The sequence below is a fragment of the Nematolebias whitei genome, chromosome 7 (genome assembly GCF_014905685.2).
Source record: "Nematolebias whitei isolate Nwh7 chromosome 7, NemWhi1, whole genome shotgun sequence".
NCBI lineage: Eukaryota > Metazoa > Chordata > Actinopteri > Cyprinodontiformes > Rivulidae > Nematolebias > Nematolebias whitei.
In genome coordinates, this window is record NC_056504.1 from 38,493,897 (window position 1) to 38,512,808 (window position 18,912).

The 18,912-nt window shown below is 37.9% G+C and overlaps 1 protein-coding gene across 1 annotated transcript; it reads right to left on the reverse strand.

Moving 5' to 3' along the window:
• Window positions 1-2: 2 nt before the first annotated feature.
• LOC119412814 (myosin heavy chain, fast skeletal muscle-like) lies at window positions 3-1,993 on the reverse strand (the record flags this gene model as incomplete). The annotated part of the gene is made up of 5 exons (XM_037679847.1): window positions 1,976-1,993; window positions 1,737-1,790; window positions 1,331-1,543; window positions 202-345; window positions 3-110 (listed from the first exon to the last, which is right to left on the reverse strand). Coding segments are annotated over exons 3-5 (453 nt in total), but the record flags the coding sequence as incomplete, so codon positions are not given.
• Window positions 1,994-18,912: the final 16,919 nt, after the last annotated feature.

Consider the following 18,912-nt stretch of genomic DNA (forward strand, 5'->3'; position numbering starts at 1 on the left):
GGCGGAGCCTCAATTCTCTTCTTTCCCCTGTATCCTGCCACCACCACTGCATCGTACACTGGCAGCCACTTGTAGGGGTTCACGGTAACGCAGAACAACCCTGAGTAGGTCTGCAAAGTCACAGAGAATCATCACTGATGCACATCTGCCTGCCATCATCAGAGGCTTCAGCTACAGATGTTTAGATGAACTCAAACTTACGTAGATCATCCATGCTGCATAACGCTCTTTGAGGTTATACAGCACAGTGGGCTCATTGAGGTGGGTCATCATGGCCATGTCCTCAATCTTATCAAACTTTGGAGGGTTCATGGGGAAGATTTCATCTTCTTTCACAGTGATACTCTGATGCAGAAGTTGAAGAAGACACAAGCATAAATTAAGCTTAATACAGTGTTACTCCTTTTATTTCTGTAGCTCCACATCTGGACTATGGCCTTTTCACAGACATCCAGTGCTTTTTCCAAATGTTTGCCACGTTGTACTTCCTGGCAAATGGCTGATGAGAAGCTTGTGACCCATATTGAATCGTTTTCATTTTATCCATCCATCCATCCATCCATACATCCATCCATTATCTTTACCCACTACTTCCTTTTCGGTTCATGGGGATCACTGGTGCCCATATCCAGCAGTCACTTTGTGAGAGGTGAGGTACACCATGGACATGTCTCCAGTCCATCACAGGGACACATAGAGACAAACCAGACAAAAAAACCATTCACTTTCTCACTCACACCTAGGGACAATTTGGAGTTACCAATTGTATGTGCATTGCATTACAATAGCATGCTTGTCTTTTTTTTTGTTTGTTTTTTTGTCTGTGGGAGGAAGTTTTCATTTTATTTCAAGGATTTTTTTTATCATATGAACAGAGTTTGATGGGTGTTTAATTTTATTATGTCGGTCACTTCTAGTCTGTCTGAGTCAGTCTTCACTTTTAAAACCTTCAGTCTAGCCTTGGTTTACGACTGAGGCTATAGCTCCTCTTTGCACAGAATGGCATTCTGACTTCTGATCTTTCATTTAGCTCTGGAAACACGTTTCTCAACTATGACAAGATCAGAGAGGTTTTGGAAACGTAAAGCTTAGCCACCTTACTAACTTGTGAGCAGTTTTTGAGTGCAGAATCGTAGGTGTTTTAAATATCACGCCTTGCAATAAAACGTTAAACTTTATCTCTCCTAAACAGCAAAATATAATGTATATTTTTACAATTTATTTTTATTTATGTAAATGCAATTCACATACAACACTCAGTATAAATTCCTAGAAACTAATTCAGATGTCAAGTGATGCGACATTCGTCATTGCAGGGATGCCTTCTCACCTTCCCAGTGAGGGTTTCCACAGTGGCTTTGCCTCCCTCTTTCTTTATGAGTTTTCCCTTCAGGTACATCTCTGCCGGCTCAGACACATAATATGCTGTTTTCGCATCAAAGGGGGTATTCTGGGCCTCAATTCGCTCCCGTTCCGGCTTCCGGAGGTAGACGGACGCCGGGCCAAAACACTCCATTTCTGGGTCGGGCATGTTGACCCTTTACTTAAAGAAGAAACGTGATAAACGTTAATCATTTTACGTTCTGCTTCAAGTCACTATACACAGTAATAGTTAAATACTCTGAGACTGGTAAAGATAGATGCAAAGCATAAATTGTGATGTTTATATTGCTAAACTTTGACTTTTACTGAATATTGTTTTTGGTAAACAGGACAGATAAATTAGTCTCATTTACCTTGCAGCACACAAGGTGAGCAGGAGGTTTTGTTGCAAACTTTGGTGACGACTTCTGATAAAAAGAGATCAAAATCAGCTTCACTAATGTTCCTTCTTTGTGTTAAAGTTGTATTAATTTACATCAAAACAGGATGAACAGAAAAGAGTAAGAACTTTTAAGTACTAGTTTTCACATATCTGTTTTAATATTTACATGTTTCCTGTGCTATAGGATGTCAAAGGTTTGTGGATACTTACCTTTGCAGGGTGCCCGTTGTTGGTGGTGATTGCTGCTTCCTTTTATACAATCTGATGGGAGCCTGTGTCACGTGTGTGTTGCTGTATTTGGTCATGCTGCCTGATGCTTGGGCACCAGCCCTTACCTCTGCCTTTATTATGGTTTATTTTCGTGACACGCCTCAGACGCCAGAAAACAGACCCCCTACAAATCAGAAGATAATTGAGAATTGAAATGTATTTTTTTTAGAAACTGGATTCCTACACTTTTGATTCCGGGGACAGAAGTAGATTGTTCTCGGACAGCGTTGGGAAGAAAAAGCAACATTTTGAGATCCATGCAATTTCTTTGCCTGTAGTCTGTTAATGAGAAGTTAATTTTCTCTTTTTTTTTTTTTTACCTTGTATGCAAAGAGGATGGTTTCCTTGTTCAGCTCATCAGAAGTTACAGACAAGCCAAAGTTGTGACTAATGCATCTTTGTAATTCCCTCTGGCACAAAAGCAACCCTTTGCTATGCTTCAGTGAAGCTTTAAAAAGTAACTGATATCAAGTTTCAGAGTCCATACAGGTCAGAAATGATTAAAAAAATAAAATGAGTGCCATTGAGCTTTAAAGAAAAGGAAGAATTGCCAGGGGATTACTCCTCACAACAGTGCCAACAGCTGTTCTTATTCTTCTTCTTAAGGGATACACAAGAGAGACTGATACAATCCCTAAATGCAGAACAGCTGATGGATGGATTACAGCTTCTCTACTTCAGTGTTTTAAACACAGCATCACAAGAGCTGTTTTGTATAAAAATGTGTGTTTCTCTAATTGTCTGGTAAACCATTCAGGGAAGACCATCTTAGGCTTGTGAGAAGGTGCCTTTGATGATAAGTGTCAAACTCGTTTCTTTTGCTTGAATTGTAGCACACAGCTGGCACAGTTTACAAGCATGGGTTTAAAGGCCTTAGGCACAGTTTCCTTTGGAAACAAGATCAACTTACATCATCAAAATGAAAAAGAAATTCTAAAGTGCTGACCCTCACGATATAATGGGAAATGTCTTTGGGGGCAATGTGTGACAGGATGCCTGTTAAAATCATGTCTTATAAGGACAAAATTCAAATATAGCGCCTAACTTGTTTCGATGCTCAAGCATAATGCTGCATGCTAACAAGGCATATTGTGTTTTTATGACCTTTGATGTAGGTCTTTTGGTTTCTTCATTTGTCATGGAGCAACAGCTGGGCTCGGGATAATAAACCAAGGTGAGTGCTGCAGCATTCCAGTGTTAGGGCTGGCCTCTCAAACAACAGGATTCACTTTATCCTAACCACGTCCTCTTTATTTAAGATTGTAAGTACCTTTTTTGTATTTTAAAGTTATTTTATCCTTTTTCTAAACTGCATTTTGGACTATAATATGGCTTTTTTATGTAAAAGTGTAGGAAGTTGGTGCTGTAGAGGTGTTTTAAACTTTTTATCACCTGTGTTGTCATGTTGGGAAACTAGCTATATGGTGAGCTCAATCACCGCTCGTTCGGCATTGTTTATTTTATAATTTGTTCATTAAACCCAATATGCTAAACCATATTTCACTGTTTAAAATGTTTTTAATGCTGAATCATGGCTCTGAAGATCGACGAGTTTGACCAAATTTATGTAGAAGAACTTTCAAATGGTTTCTTTTTGGTATAGTTTGTTCTAATTGGGTCTGAGTTTTTTCATTTTGACTGTAAATACTCGTCTGTCTTCTTGCAGAGCTCTGGGATTGGGAAGTGAACGACTGAGAAGTCATTCACTCAAACGTGAAACATTTAAAGCTAACAACTTCAACCTTAGAAAGACAGGCAGATAAAATTCATTTTTAAATTCTTTTGTGCTGTAGAGCTGTTGTTTTTCCTGTATGACCACACTCAGACCAGTGTTGGGCTGCTGGTGCCAGTGACAGTCACACCATGTGTATTTAGTACAGTTAATGGCTGAGGTCACTGGTATCTTATAAACACCAGAGGGAGACTCGTGTTGCAGAGGTGCAAATGTGCGACTTATGTTACCAGCTTTTTTATCATCATTAATACTATCATCATCATCATCATCATGTTCTAACCCCTGAAGATTTCATCCCGTCACCAACTGCTGCAGACAGCAGGAGCTCTAAAATCATTTAATGTTTATTTTAAAACCATAACATTTGTTCCAGGTTGTCTTTTTACAGGGCAGGAGAATATGACATCACACAATTACAGAATTTCAGCTCAAAATACAACTTTAAACGTTTTACCACATCTAAATAAGTTCTTTAGTTGAGTATTGGTTTTTGACTGCATGTATTCTGTATTTGTTTAGTTTCAATGTTTTTTTTTTTTTTTACTGACACATTTTTATATTTATCACTTTTAATTTAATTTACCCATTTTTTGTTGTTTTTCCTTTCCGCAGGAAGTGGAACACAGCGAAGAAACAAGACACACGGAAGACAAAGCATCAGCTAATCCCGACAAAAACACATAATCTTCGATAAGGGTTGAAGTGAGTGCTGAAGGAGTTAAACTAAATTACTATTACTTTCCCGTTAATGCATGTACAAAATATAAACCTGAAGATGTTTTAAAACAAGGAATAAAATTCAGGGAAGGGAAACTATATAAATGTTAAAAAATAAACCAAAGTATCTTTCTTTGTTTGCAGCCAGTTTTGGATTAGAACAAATTAAATTTGTCTTTACACTATATAAGACCATACTTTCAGAAATGCACAAACAGCCACAAGCAGAAAACAAAACTTCACTCTCTTGGTATATTATTAAATTCAGTAAATATCTGAAGAAAGCACAGTGTTACAGTTCAACAGACAAATGGCATGCACAGAAAAGTCTTTTTTTATCACACACAGGGGAGAATTTAAAAACTCCTTCCCTCTCAGTCGTGTTGACAGCATTAACCACAAGTCAACAGGTGCTCCGTCAAGTGAACAAGTTACCATTTTATCACCACTCAAATGTTTGCAGTTGTTCATCTGTTAGAAGGTAGATGTGAACAAACCCACTGGGAAATATAAAAAAAATGTAAATCTTCTGTTTGCTTTGTTGCATTTTTGTCAAATGCTAAAGCATAAAATTTAGGGGAGTGGTGGCGCAGAGGTTAGATAAGGTGGGCCTGTGATCGTGCTGCTGATCTCATGCTGCTGATTTGTTTCGTACTGCTGATTTGTTTCGTGCTCGTCTGCTCACGCACACTCATGTTCGTGCTGCTGTTGTTTTGGCGTATTGATTTTGCATTGTTAAGTGTATTTCTTTGTTCATATCTTACTCCTTTTCTTTATACTTTGGTTGGGTGTAACTGGGACCCTGTGTACACAATTTCGTTCCGCTACATGTACCACATGAGATGCGAACGACAATAAAGAAACCTTGACTTTGACCTGTAAGGTTGTTGGTTCAACTCCCTGGACCGACAATATCAAAATGTTTGTGGGAAATGCGAATCACCCACACCTGTCTCCACCGTCATTTGCTCTACTCTGGGCCTTTGAGCAAGGCCCTTAACCCCTACCATCTGCTCCCCTGGGTGCCCAAGATGACAACCCTCTGCTCCACACAGAGGGCTGTGGTAGCTTGGTGATCTGTGGTTGCGTCAGGAAGGGCATCTGGTGTAAAAGCAATTGCTAAGTCTTCGTTTGAGTTATTTCGCTGGGGTGACCCCTGAGGAAGGGAGCAGCCGAAAGAAAAAGAAAAGCTAAAGTATCCTGATGCATGCTCAATAATCCAGGTAGAAAAAGCCAAAGTATAAAATTTGTTGCTGCAAGCACAAAAACGTTGCAATTTTAATGCCTGTCAACCTACTGACACAGAATATACTACTTAACTCAGATGATTTTAATTAATTCATAACAAAACTGCAATAATTTCATAGCCAGCATTATAAAGTTTCACAACTTGGACATTCTTCTTCAGTGCAACTTGATGCTGAAAACCTCCTCCCATGGATTTAACAGAGATTTTGAACGCTCGTGACAACAACTGCCGAACAAGGTTTTAGTATTTGTGAACTAGAAGCTATATTTGCTTTAGGTCCTGCTAAGACTGAGAAGAGCAGACATATCAAATGTTTGTTTTTAATTTGTTGTAACTCAATCTGATCTCTAGAGAAATGTTCCATATCGTATTAGACTTGCTTTTTATATAATAAACCAAAATGGATTCTAAAATCAGATTTGAGTAAATCTTTGGGCCTCTGCTTGAAAAATATATTCTTAATTGTGCACAGAAAACTTTGTTTCATAACTATGATTTTTATTTATTAACAAATATTTCCACTATGCAGTACATGTGAATTATTGTTCATTTCTCTCATAAACAAAAACCCTGTGAAAATCACATTCTTACCCCCTCCTGTGGTAATTGCTTACTGGTTTTGAACAGAGACTTGTTTAGACCTTGGGTTTCAATTAGTAATTGTTTTTGTGCTATCCTGGATAAGGTGGCGCCACTGGTAATGGTGTGACATCCGAGACCGAGTATCTTCGAAAAGCTAAGAGACCCTTAACAAGAGGAAGGAGGCCAAACACTTCAGTATAAATAAAGTCCTCAGAGGCTCCACCAAAGTTTTGGACAGGCTGCTGAGAAAGGTGAGTCTTCCATCACACTACAGCCAGGAATGAATTAATAAACTTTATTTCTATAGCACCTTCCAACAACGCCTTGCATTGACCAAGGTGCTTCACAAGACAAAACAAGAATTGAGATTTTCACCAAGAGTTGCACTTTTCTGTGTAAAGTTCTTACTTTTTACTGTTTCTAACTTAGCATTCACATAAAGTAAGATGCAAAAAAATCATGGACCTTCCTACTTTCTTGAAACTTACATGTTCCTTTTAAAACTGAATATTGTTTGGCTTTTACTTACTATTTTTCACAGCTGGGCCCCGAGTCCGAATTTGGATTTATAGTGTTTTAGCTCAGTAACCATATACGTTTATAAGCCTGAATAAAGAGAATAGAAGTCTGGACCTTCCTTTGATGCCACAGCTTGTTTATAAATGTTATTATCAAATTATGTTATATAATATTAGCTTATTTATTTAAGACCCCACTGACATGTGTGAAAGGGGAAACTAGTGCAAAAGGAAAGTGGTAAAGTCATACAATGCCTATCGTAAGTATTCCCCCCCACCCCCCACCCCCCTTGGTTTTTACCCGTTTTGTTACATCATGTGTATATAAATGGCTGGGCAACACGGTGGTGCAGTTGGTAGAGCCGCTGCCTCTCAGCGAGCACGTTGCCCCAGTTCAAATCCCAGTCTGGGGGCCTTTCTGAGTGGAGTTTGCATGTTCTCTCTGTGCATGCGTGGGTTTTCTCCGGGTACTCCGGTTTCCTCCCACAGACTAAAACATGCATCTTAGGTTGATTGGTAACTCTAAATTGTCCCTAGGTGTGAGTGAGAGAGTGAATGGTTGTTTGTCTCGTTTTTTTCTGTGTCCCTGTGATGGACTGGAGACATGTCCAGGGTGTCCCCTACCTCTCACACAGTGATTGCTGGACATGGGCACCGGCGACCCCCGTGACCCAAAATGGAAGAAGCGGGTAGATGGATGAATGAATGGATGGAAATGAGAAAATTATGTATGTGTATATATATATATATATATATATATATATATATATATATAGATATTTATGTATATAAGAAAAACATTTTGCAAAATAAAAAACTTAAAATTGGCATGTGCATGTATGTTCACCCATTCTGTTATTAAGCCTCTCCAAAGTTCTGGTGCAACCATTTACCTTCAGAAATCACATGCTTAGTGACATGAAGTCCTGCTGTGTGCAATCTAAGTGTCACATGATCTGTCAGTATACACCTTTTCTGAAAGGCCCCAGAGGATGCAACTCCATTAAACAAGAGGCATCACTAACCAAACAAAAAACATGAAGATCAACGAGGCCTCCAAACAAGTCAAGTGCAAAATTGTTAAGAAGTACAATCCAGGGTTCATCACATCCAAATCTCTGATGGTCCCCGGAGCGCCATCAAATCATTATCATCAAATGTAAAGAACATGGTACCACAAGAAACCTGCCAAGAGAGGGCCCCACCCCCACCAGAAATCTCAGACCGGGCAATCAGGGCTTTCATCAGCACAGAGACCAAAGGTAACCCTGAAGGAGTTGCAGAGTTCCCAAGCAGAGACTCAACTGTCCATATAACCACAAGAAGCCATACATGCCATGAAGCTGGGCTTTATGGAAGAGTGATCAGAAAAAGTCTTTGCCACATGCCTTTTGGCAAACTCAAACAAGCCTTCCCTTTTTGTCTGTGAGCAGACTCCTCAGATGTATGGAGAAAGGTGCTCTGCTCAGATGAGACTAAAACTGAACTTTTCGGCCGCCAAGAAAAACGCTATGTCTGATGCAAAACCACCACACCTCATCACCCCAAGACCACAATCACCACAGTGAAACATGGTGGGGGCAGCATCGTGTTGTGTGGATGACTTTCAGCAGCAGGGACTAAGAAGCTGGTCCTTGTCAAGGAGAAGATGATTGGTGATAAAAACAGGAATATTCTTGAGCAAAACCTGTTTCTGTCTGTCAGTGATATGAGACTGGGATGGACCTTCCAACAGGACAGTGGCCCAAACCAACACTCGACTGGTTTAAGGGCAAACATGTGAATATATTGGAATGGCTTAGTCAAAGCCCAGACCTTAATCCAATTGAGAATCTGCGATCAGACGTGAAGATTGCTGTTCACCAGTGGAAATCATCTAACTTGAGGGAGCTGGAGCAGTTTTGCCTTGAGGAATGGGCAAAAGTCCCAGTGGCAAGATGTGACGAGCTCAAAGAGACTTAACCAAAGAGACTTGCAGCTGTAATTGTCAGAAAAGGTGGCTCTACAAAGTACTGACTGACATGATCTGCTTGTTAAGGAGTTGAACCCTCATGCAAGAAGGCAACGGAGATTCCAAGTAAAATAAGTAATTACAATTTATTTTAAATAAACAAAACAAAAACGCTGGAGGAGTGAAAAGACAGACTAAAAACAGACTGAATGGGAAACACCTGGGGTGATTGGGATTCAGGACAGGTGTGCACAGGAGCAGAAACACGAGGAAGAGAAAAACACAGGGAGGTGCAGAAAAGGCATAAAACCCTCACTGACTTTAGGAGGAGTGAATAGTTATGCACCCTGAAGTTTTCTATTTTGTCCTGCTTAACGATAAATATAAAATCAAATGTTCAAAGTTGTAGGCATGTTCTGTAAATGAAATGATGCAAACCCTCAGATAATCCGTTTAATTCCAGGTTGTGAGGTAGCAAAACACAAAAAAAATGCTAAGTGGGGTGAAAATTTTCACAAGGTACAGTAGATGTGGACATCGAATGCATGCTTGATTATAATGACTGTAAATTACATTTATTGTTGGCTATTAATTATTAATGACTGCATGGCTTTAATGGTTTTAGTTAGATTAACAATGTAAAAAAAGAAAAAAGATGAGCAAATCTTTTAGATAAACCCTCTAAAGTTTGACCAGACTGATGACAGTGACTCCTCAGTGACCCTGCTGTGCTGCAAAGCCTCAGAGTGATGTGCAGTATAAATAAATTTATGAAAATAAAAATAGAAACCTTCATTTTAGCCACAAACCACAGCAGAGCAGTAGCCCCTGCCATCAAAGTGTAAGGCTGAGGAGCATCAAAGTTTTTGACTGCAGCAAATAACCTCCAGGCTTCCGTCTCACCAAAGAATCTACAGAAACAGTTTAATACCAGACTTTTTTGTTTGTTTGTTTGTTTGTTTGTTTGCACAGATATTCACAATATGGCCTGTCCTGCAACTTACAAGACGTAAAGTATCCAAAGTCTTCTTTTTAAGCCACTCAGGACTGTCTCAACTGAACCAGGATCACATCTGGCCATAAAGGGCAAATTACTTGAATGTTTGCACACATCATTAAATAATAATAATGTGTCATCATTGTATGTTCCCAAACTATGGCAAAATTGGTTCTCTGCATTTAACCCATCCACCACCAGGTGGTGCAGTGGGCAGCTATTGAAAGCTGCCCTGGGAGCATTTGGGGATAGGTCGTGCTGCTTAGAGACACCACGAGATGTTCAATGACTGGGGATCGAACCTGAGACTTACGGTCCCGAGTTGACTGCCCCGCCTCTACCCCATTTCAGCCCAGTAGCTGATTATTGTGTTCTGATGGGGGAAATCATTATGACCAGCTAAATCTATTAGCTAAAGCTAAACCTGTTAGGCATGTGATAGCTTTTTTTAATGCCACCAGCCCTACTTTTATCCCTCTAATGACAGCACCAAAACATAAGGAATGATTTGTCTAAGTTTTTATTTGTGAAGCAAATGCAGCCATGAATGAGACTTATTAGGGCAAGTAGGTGTCACATGGATAATGGCTGCAGCAAATAGGAAATTTATTTTCACCTTTTGGCCTTGATGATTTTGGTTCTTGACAAAATCATGCATGTCTGCAGACATGTGAGACTTTCCTGTAAATTAGAAATGTTGACTTTAAGGTCCATCTTAGATTTCCTAAACTTCGTCATGCGTCAGTGTTATGCAATAGTTTATTTTGTATCTTCTATGAGTTTTTGTGGTGATTTGGCTCTTTTTTTACATCTTGACATTTAACTATTTTCATGTCATGTCATTTTCTTCTGTAAACAGGGTTGTTCTGCATCATTGTGAACCCCAGTAGGTGGCTTCCAGTGCAGATGCAATGTTTGTTAATGGATACAATGGAAATAGGAGATTTGAGGCTCCACCCCCACATCATCTCCTTCTCTCATCCTTCAAGGTATCAATCAGTTTATGAGTCACAATATACCCCGACCAGCAACTGTACAAATGGGTTTATTATTATAAATAAACAATGATGATGGTAAATCTAGAGACAGCCCTGTGATGGACTTGCGACCCGTCCAGGGTGTACCCCGCCCCTCGCACAGTGATTGCTGGACATGGGCACCGGCGACCCCCGTGACCCAAAATGGAATAAGCGGGTAAAGAAAATGGATGGATGGATGAAATCTAGAGACAAATTAGCTGATGTATAAAAAATGTATTATCTTCCTTTCTAAAGCATACTTCAGTGGTTAAAATCAGAATTGAGCAACAAAATAATATGCACAGTCCAAAATGCAGTTTGGCAAGCCACGCACATGAATATAGACTGTGATTTTCAAAAGTTGCCACCCAAAACGTGGCCACATAACTCACTGGTTGCATGGTTGCAAACACTTAGAATTCATTAAGTGAAAGAGAAAACCAGACTATTTTCTTACATTTTTGGGGTTAACAACTAGTTTCCAACAAAGGCAGCTCAGTGAGAAACCCAGACTTTACAGCTCAGAAAGAATCAAAGCAGTATGCATGTTGTGTTCATCATTAAGGAAATTTAGAAAAGCTGATAATTATTTTAAGAAGCTACAGCTCAGCTGCAACCTTTCTGTTGTCTAACTGCAAATGATTCCCAACAAACAGGTCATTCAGCACAAACAATAAATAAATAAATAGAAGTACGAGGGCCAGTTTACTGTACAACAAGGAGACCTCAGATAAACCACAAATAATGTCAGACTTCATTACAATAATGAAATGGAAGCAGACAGATGGTTAATCTGTTTGTATTACATTTATTCTCTGGTGTAGAAATAAGGTAGATCAGGTGGAAATTATTTTTATTTGTCAGAATCTGTTATTTTTTTGTTAGTTCGCTGATAATCTTTTGTAGCTATGTTTACATGGACATAAGTAATCGGATTAAACGGCCATTCGGAATAAAACTGCATCATGTAAACGCCCCATTCAGATTATTCTGAGCTGATTCAGCTTGATCTGCATAAATCTGTAATCTGAATGAGACGGGCAATTTATGCCGATTCATAATCTGAACAGTGTGCATGTAAACACTTAATCTGATCATTTTATTTCGATCATAGAAAACTGACCTGACTGCGCATGTGCGACCTGTCAACCTCATGTAGTTCCACCTGGCTAGATGCTAATATGTCGGGGAAGCAAAATTGGTTGGTGAGCAACACAACATTTCTACTAAAAACTTTGAAAGAGCTCAAAATTATCGAACGCCTTGATGGTCAAAAGTGTAGGAACACGGGGGCGGGTCCATTTTGGGCGCTCAAGTTTGTTTACGTTCATCCCAGAAGTAGAATTTCTTCTTCTGTGTTTTTTTTTTAAGGAAAGTTTACCACTCTGCACATGTCAGTACTTTTTATTCTGAATAAAACTCCACCGCATCATCATGATCAGATTGCACCCATGTAAGTGGTACATTCGGATTGTTTAATCTGAATACATTTCTATCCAATCAAATAATTTTGCACATGTAAACATATATAGTGTTTCATGATAATGTTTATTTCCTTTTGGTTATTATTTTTTGTGATTTTTATGTTTAATTATGTCACTTGTGTTTTCATGTAATCAGTTCTTTTGTGTTCCTTTGTGCCATCAGACATTACCTCTCATTTAGTTCCTGTCTCTTCAGCCAGTCCTGCCACGCCCACTCACACCTGCATCCTGTTTCCTTTAGCGCAGCTGCAGCCACTCTTCCCATCAGCCCCAGCACAAATAGCTTGTCAGTTTTACCTCATACACCAGCTGAGCATTAACAATCTCAAATGCCCTGTTCAGGCATTTTTTGTGTTTCTTTTGATTGTCCTCAAGTTTTGTAACTTAGCTGCCACTTTAGCTGTTGTTTTTGTTCATAATAAATTAAGTTTAATTTTCTGAGCTCCTTGCGTCAAGTCAACATGACTGGTTCCAAACCTCCTAAAACTGTGACATAAACAGATAAACAAAATACATAAATGAATAAATAAAATAGAATCAGACCAAGTATTTAAACAACTCATGTAGCAGTAGATGGTGTTTTAGAATGATATAAATAAAATTATGACTTTATTATACATACAATACAATAAAAAAATGAGAATTCAAATTTTAAATCTGTTTCAATTTTTTTATCACAAAAAATGCATAAGTATAAACAATAATTATACATTTTACGCTTATATTTATATCTAGGCTTACATGAGCACATATATGTTCTCTTAGGATAAGACAAGCAAAACACTTTTAACAAAAAAACTTACCTTTTTTTAGGCACAAATGTAATTGCTACATAATCTCATGCTCTTATATTGTATTTGCACCAAAAATTTAGATGTATTTTTAATGAAATTAATTAATAAAATGTGCTAAAGCTGAAACGTATCCATGATGAAAAAGTTTTGTTTTCAGATGAATAATAAATGTACCGTTGTAGCAGTTTGTGGCTTTCCAGGGTAAATTCAACTACTGTAGTTGCTATTAACTACAAACATATTAGACTTTATGACACTGAGCACTGTTACAATAATAGAGCACATTTTGTCTGATGTGACAACCTGCTGCTGGATTCAGGGAGACACAGAACTGCAACTCTGAAACGTGTGATGAGACTTAGAACATTTTATCTTGTTCCGCTATAATTTAAAGTTAATGCTTTCTGTTTCACAGTCACAGCTAAATCTAAAGCAGAAGTATTTTATTGTTTGTTTATTATCCATCCATCCATTCGTTCATTCATTCATTATCTTTACCCGCTTCTTCCTTTCCGTGTTGCTCTATTTACAAATGAGATTTTGTTTATTTCTATATCTTAACTGTTTTTATTATGACCATACAGATTGACACGATGGTCGATGAAGCTGAAGAAGAAGGGAGACACCAGTTGTTTGTTTATTTATGGTTGAGGATGAAGAACCTGAAGAATGAAGATGAGAGTCAAGCAGCAGATCCAGAAATTTCAAATCACAGTATGTGTTTTCTGCGCTTTGTTTGAACTCTATTATATTTTTATTTGAGTACTTTTAATTCTGGACTGACTAAACAACAATTGCAATGTGAAGAAGTTTATCAGGTGTAGTGAAACAAAACTTTTATTCACTTGTTTTTACTGCATGTATTCACATTTTATCTAACAAGAAGTTGACAAATATTAGTTTTTATGGGAAATGGGGCTAAACATCTGGAGAAAAATCACATGTAGAACATATTTTAAGCCCCTAGAGGGCACGAAGCACCATCATTTGTCTGAGGCTCCATCATGTAGGATGAAAATAAACATTCAGACTGTAACTATTAATACATCTAGTTCAGATAATTGTCTCCGAAGGATCCAGGTAGAACATTCTGTGACAGTCAAACAGCAGATTTATTTGCAGTCAAAACATTTCTTTTAGTATTTGCAACAATGTTTAGTTGCTGTAAGTCTTCTTGTTTATCCTTTTGAGATAAACTTATTGAATTCAACCCCACGCTTAATTGAAGTGTTAATTAAGTGTTCACTTAAGTGGTTTTGTAAAATAAAATATAAATACAGACTTTATTCGGTGCTGTTTTTAGACTGAGGAGGACGAGGAGGATGATGCCCATGCAGCTTTGAGATCGTGGGAAGAAGCTTTCTGCAGCTCAAAGTGAAACCCTTCAAGGGTCAGTCAAGACACTGTAAGTGTGAAGTATTCAGCACGTGCAACATAAATAGGTGTCACCGCAGGAAACATGTGTTAATACCAAAGCACTGACAGCAAGATGACAAATGATTTGGTTACTGAGTGGTGTGGGTCTTATTCAGCTGCAGAGGATTTCAGCTCTGCTTTAATGTCCTGATGCATGCTCAGTAATACAGGGAGAAAAATCTAACAAGGTTAAGTCAGGTCCTCTGAAGAATCTGTCCAGAGGACTGGACTTAACCTTGTTGGAACTCTGCTTTAACGTTGTTGTTACTTGAAGGAGCAGACCAGCACTCAACCTGCCCAGGAGCAGGAAGATTGAGCACGAGGGGTTCAGGGGCAAACAGAAAGAACAAATTTTGTTTTAATGATAACAATGTTTTTACTTCCTACTTACTATAATATTTCCAAATTTCTTGACACCTTTAACCACCATATTTTTTTTTTTTGCTGACACTGAAAGGAATTTGTCAGCAGTATCCGATATTTACATGTATTCACCATGATACAAAGTGATTCTCACAATATCCTGATGCATGCTCAATAATCCAGGTAGAAAAATCTAAAAATGTTAAGTCAGGTCTTCTGGACGGAGTCTTCTTGCTGAAACATTTTTTGTCTTTTATCCAAAACACTTCGGAGGTCAGTCTGAGAAACTGTAATAACCTCATCAGTAGCACCTTCACCTTCTCATGGTGGATCAACCAGTTTGCAGGTGACAGCCAGAACTAGTTGTTCACATGTAAAAAAGAGGACTATCAGCCTAACGACTGATAGTTAGTGCCCTGAGGGCCTCTGAAGTTTATTATTTAAAATTAAGCAATTATTGGTCAAAAACAGTCTAATTTAGATAATTTTACTACATCTTTAGTGTATTTGATCCAATCTGCTTGTGTGCCCCTACAAAACCAGACACATGATTTAAATTATAATCCAACACAAACCTATGTTTGTCTACAGCCTGTATTTCATAGCTTTAAAAAAGGAACAATCAAAGTCTCACGTGTTGTAGAAGTCCACTAGGTTACATTAACTGCAAATCTGTTCCGTGTGGTGATAATGTTTCTGACAGTCCAGCCACCTTACAGCTTTTATATGTGCTTGGAAGCACATGTTACACCCTGTCAACTTCCTGGGATGAAAATAGACCCAGTAGTGATCCAAGAAGCACCGAAACCTCTGTGGATGCTCTAACAGAAGCTTTGATGTTTAACCTAAGGTTAACAACTGACCTTCTATCGAGGTCTCCCAGTAGTCGTGCTGTAGAGGAAAAATGCAATTGTGTTACAAGAAATAACACAAACTAATCAAATCTTGCACTTGGTTCATCCTTTACAGAGAAAAACAACAGAGGAATTTATCATGTGTTTTTATACATGTGGGAAACCATGTGACGACATGAACATGTTAAAACTGTTCAAATATGTACAAAACATATATTTTTAATTTAACGCATTTTCAAATGCTCAGATGTCATTTTTAAACGTGAAGGGGTTTTTAGTGTAAGGGATATTACAAACTAAACTTAAAAAGACGATTATGTTTCTTCATCACTTTTGTCACTGATTGTAGAAATTATAGAAAGTTTACAGCCTGCACAAATAGTTGTACTTTATGTTGAATTAGTAATGTTTTACCCACTGTCACTTCTACCCACTATCTTTAACCTATTTTTGGGTGTAACTGGGACCCTGAGTGTATCATTTTATTCCACCTCATGCACCACTTGTGATGCGAATGACAATAAACTTGACTTGAACTTGAACTATGAACAAAAACCTCTTTTTTATGGGGTGCCGTTTGTAAAGTTACACTGTCAAAAATTAACATCAATATTTTTGGTTTATTTAGCCTTTGATAAGAAAAAAAACTTTTTTTTTTTTTTCAGTCATATTTTCACCATGTCATTCATACATTTATAAATGTCATAGTTCCAAATTAAATATTTAATTTACAAGCTAAATATTTAGTTCCACACTAAATATTTAGTTCACAAACTAAATGTTTATGTATAAGCTAAATGTTAAATTTACAAAACTAAAATTTAACTTGCAAGTTAAATAATTAGTTAGCAAATTAAATGTTTATTTTGGAAATTAAATATTTAGCTTTGAAAATAAATATGTAGGTTTGAGCTAAATATTTAGTTAGCAAATTAAATATTTAGTTTAGGAATTAAATGTTTAGCTTAGAAATTAAATGTTTAGTTTGGAAAATAAATATTTAGCTTGGACAATAAACATTTAGTTTGGACATTAAACGTTTAGTTTGGACATTAAATGTTTAGTTTTGAAAATAAATATTTAACTTGGAAATTAAATATTTAATTTACACCTAAATATTTAGTTCAATAAAGCTGTGCATTGTAAATTAAACATTGGACTTGCACATAAGCATTTAGTTTGTAAACTAAATATTTAGAGTGGAGCTAAATACTCAGCTTGCTAACTAAATATTTAACTTGCAAGTTAAGTATTTAGATTGCAAACTAAATATTTAGCTTGTACATTAAATATTTAGTTTGGAACTATGACATTTATAAATGTATGAATGGCATGGTGAAAAATATGACTTTGAAAAAAAAAAGGTTTCTTTCTTATGAAAGGCTAAAGAAACCAAAATATTGATGTTAATTTTTGACTGTGTAGCTTTACAAACAGCATCCCATACTTTTTAAAGTGGATGAAGTAGTATATGTCATAAAACACATCAAGATGTATCAAATCTGAAATCTTACAGCGTAATAAAAGCACAAGTAGACTACAATGGACAGCGGAGTCCAAACACGACTGGTGACCCTTTTAACATCCAGGAGGCTGAGACCTCCATAGATGTAAATGTTTTGTATTAAAGGTCGTTCCACAAAAAGACTTGAGGCTCAAACAAATGGCTGAGAGCATTGCTGAGGAGACAGCTATATTTGTATTTCTTCCAAATAAGCACAGCTAAGGGCATAAGAGATAGAGTATCACATTTTTATTGAATATATAAACCTATTTTGTCATGTGTGAAGTCCTCAGAATTTAGCTACTAATGCCCTCGGGCCTTTTTTGCCATTTAAGTGTCACCTTACAGAAAGGAAAGAATGCAAACTACTACACATCGTATAACATGATCCCCTTCTTGTCTGGCACAGGGAACAAACGCTTGACTTAAGGGGAAGGTCAAGCCTGCATGCCTGGCCTTGTCTTCAGTTCCTCTGTCAGAACACACAGCACAACAAGACCTTTTACAGAAAGAGGTTAAAAATACATCCGCACCCTCGAGACGACACAAGTGTCTTGAGGCACAAATGTAAATCACCTGTTCATCCCAGATTCCACATCTGACAATAGAGTTTACCGCGCCACAAATAAACTCTCACTAACGTCGAAAATGTCCTTCCTGTCGGGCGCTGACATGTATAAGCAGCATGTCTAAAGATAAAGCCGTTTTGTGTTTAAACCTTGAACTTTTAGCAACGTGGAGTGGAGTTCACAGTGTCAAGGACAGATCCTCCTCGGTGATTCTTTAAAGTGTTGCATTTGTAAACTGATCGCGAGAAAATTAGAAGCTGTGAAAATGCAAATAAAAGACGAAGAATGGATTAAACTGTAACAGGGTGTTACTACTACAGTAATACCATGAGGTGTTAAATACTTGTTTTAGTCTACTGTACTACAAGGCTAGTTAGGATGATTGATTTTCAAATGATTGTTGCCTGTCACCATGAAAAGCATGTGCTTGTGTATGTTTAAGGTTCTTTATTGTCATTTGCATCACATGTGGTACATGAGGTGGAACGACATTGTGTACTCAAGGATTCGTGAGTCTAGCAGCTTCAGGGTAGAAGCAGTTCCTCAGTCTAGTGGTTCTACACTTAATGCTCCTCAACCTCCTGCCTGAGGGGATTGTGGCAAAAAGGGTGTGTACTGGGTGAGTGGGGTCCTTCATGATGCAGGTGGCCCTCTTCCTGCATCTGGAGGTGTAGATGTCTGTGATGGTGGGAAGGCTGAGTCCAACAGACTTCTGTGCAGCTTTCACCACTCTCTGCAAAGCTTTTCATTCTGCAGCTGTGCAGCCTCCATGCCACACATTGATGCTGGAGCACAGGATGCTCTCCACTGCACACCTGTAGAAGGAGGTGAGGACTGAGCTTCCCAGACCAGCTCGTCTCAGCCGCCTGAGGAAGTAGAGTCTCTGATGAGCTTCTCACATGAGAGTCATTCACAGCGCAGAGTGCTGACTGTGTCAAATGTTTTTGAAACTCTGACATGCAAAGGAGGGCGACTTGTATTTTTTAAATAAATGTTATTTTTTTAATTGATTGTTTTCCCATAAAGAACATGTTGAGCAACTGTTATGAGCTATCACTGCTAACCATTTCAACACCTTTCCTATCTTTGCGTCTTATGTGCAACACTTCAAAATAAAGTTTATCT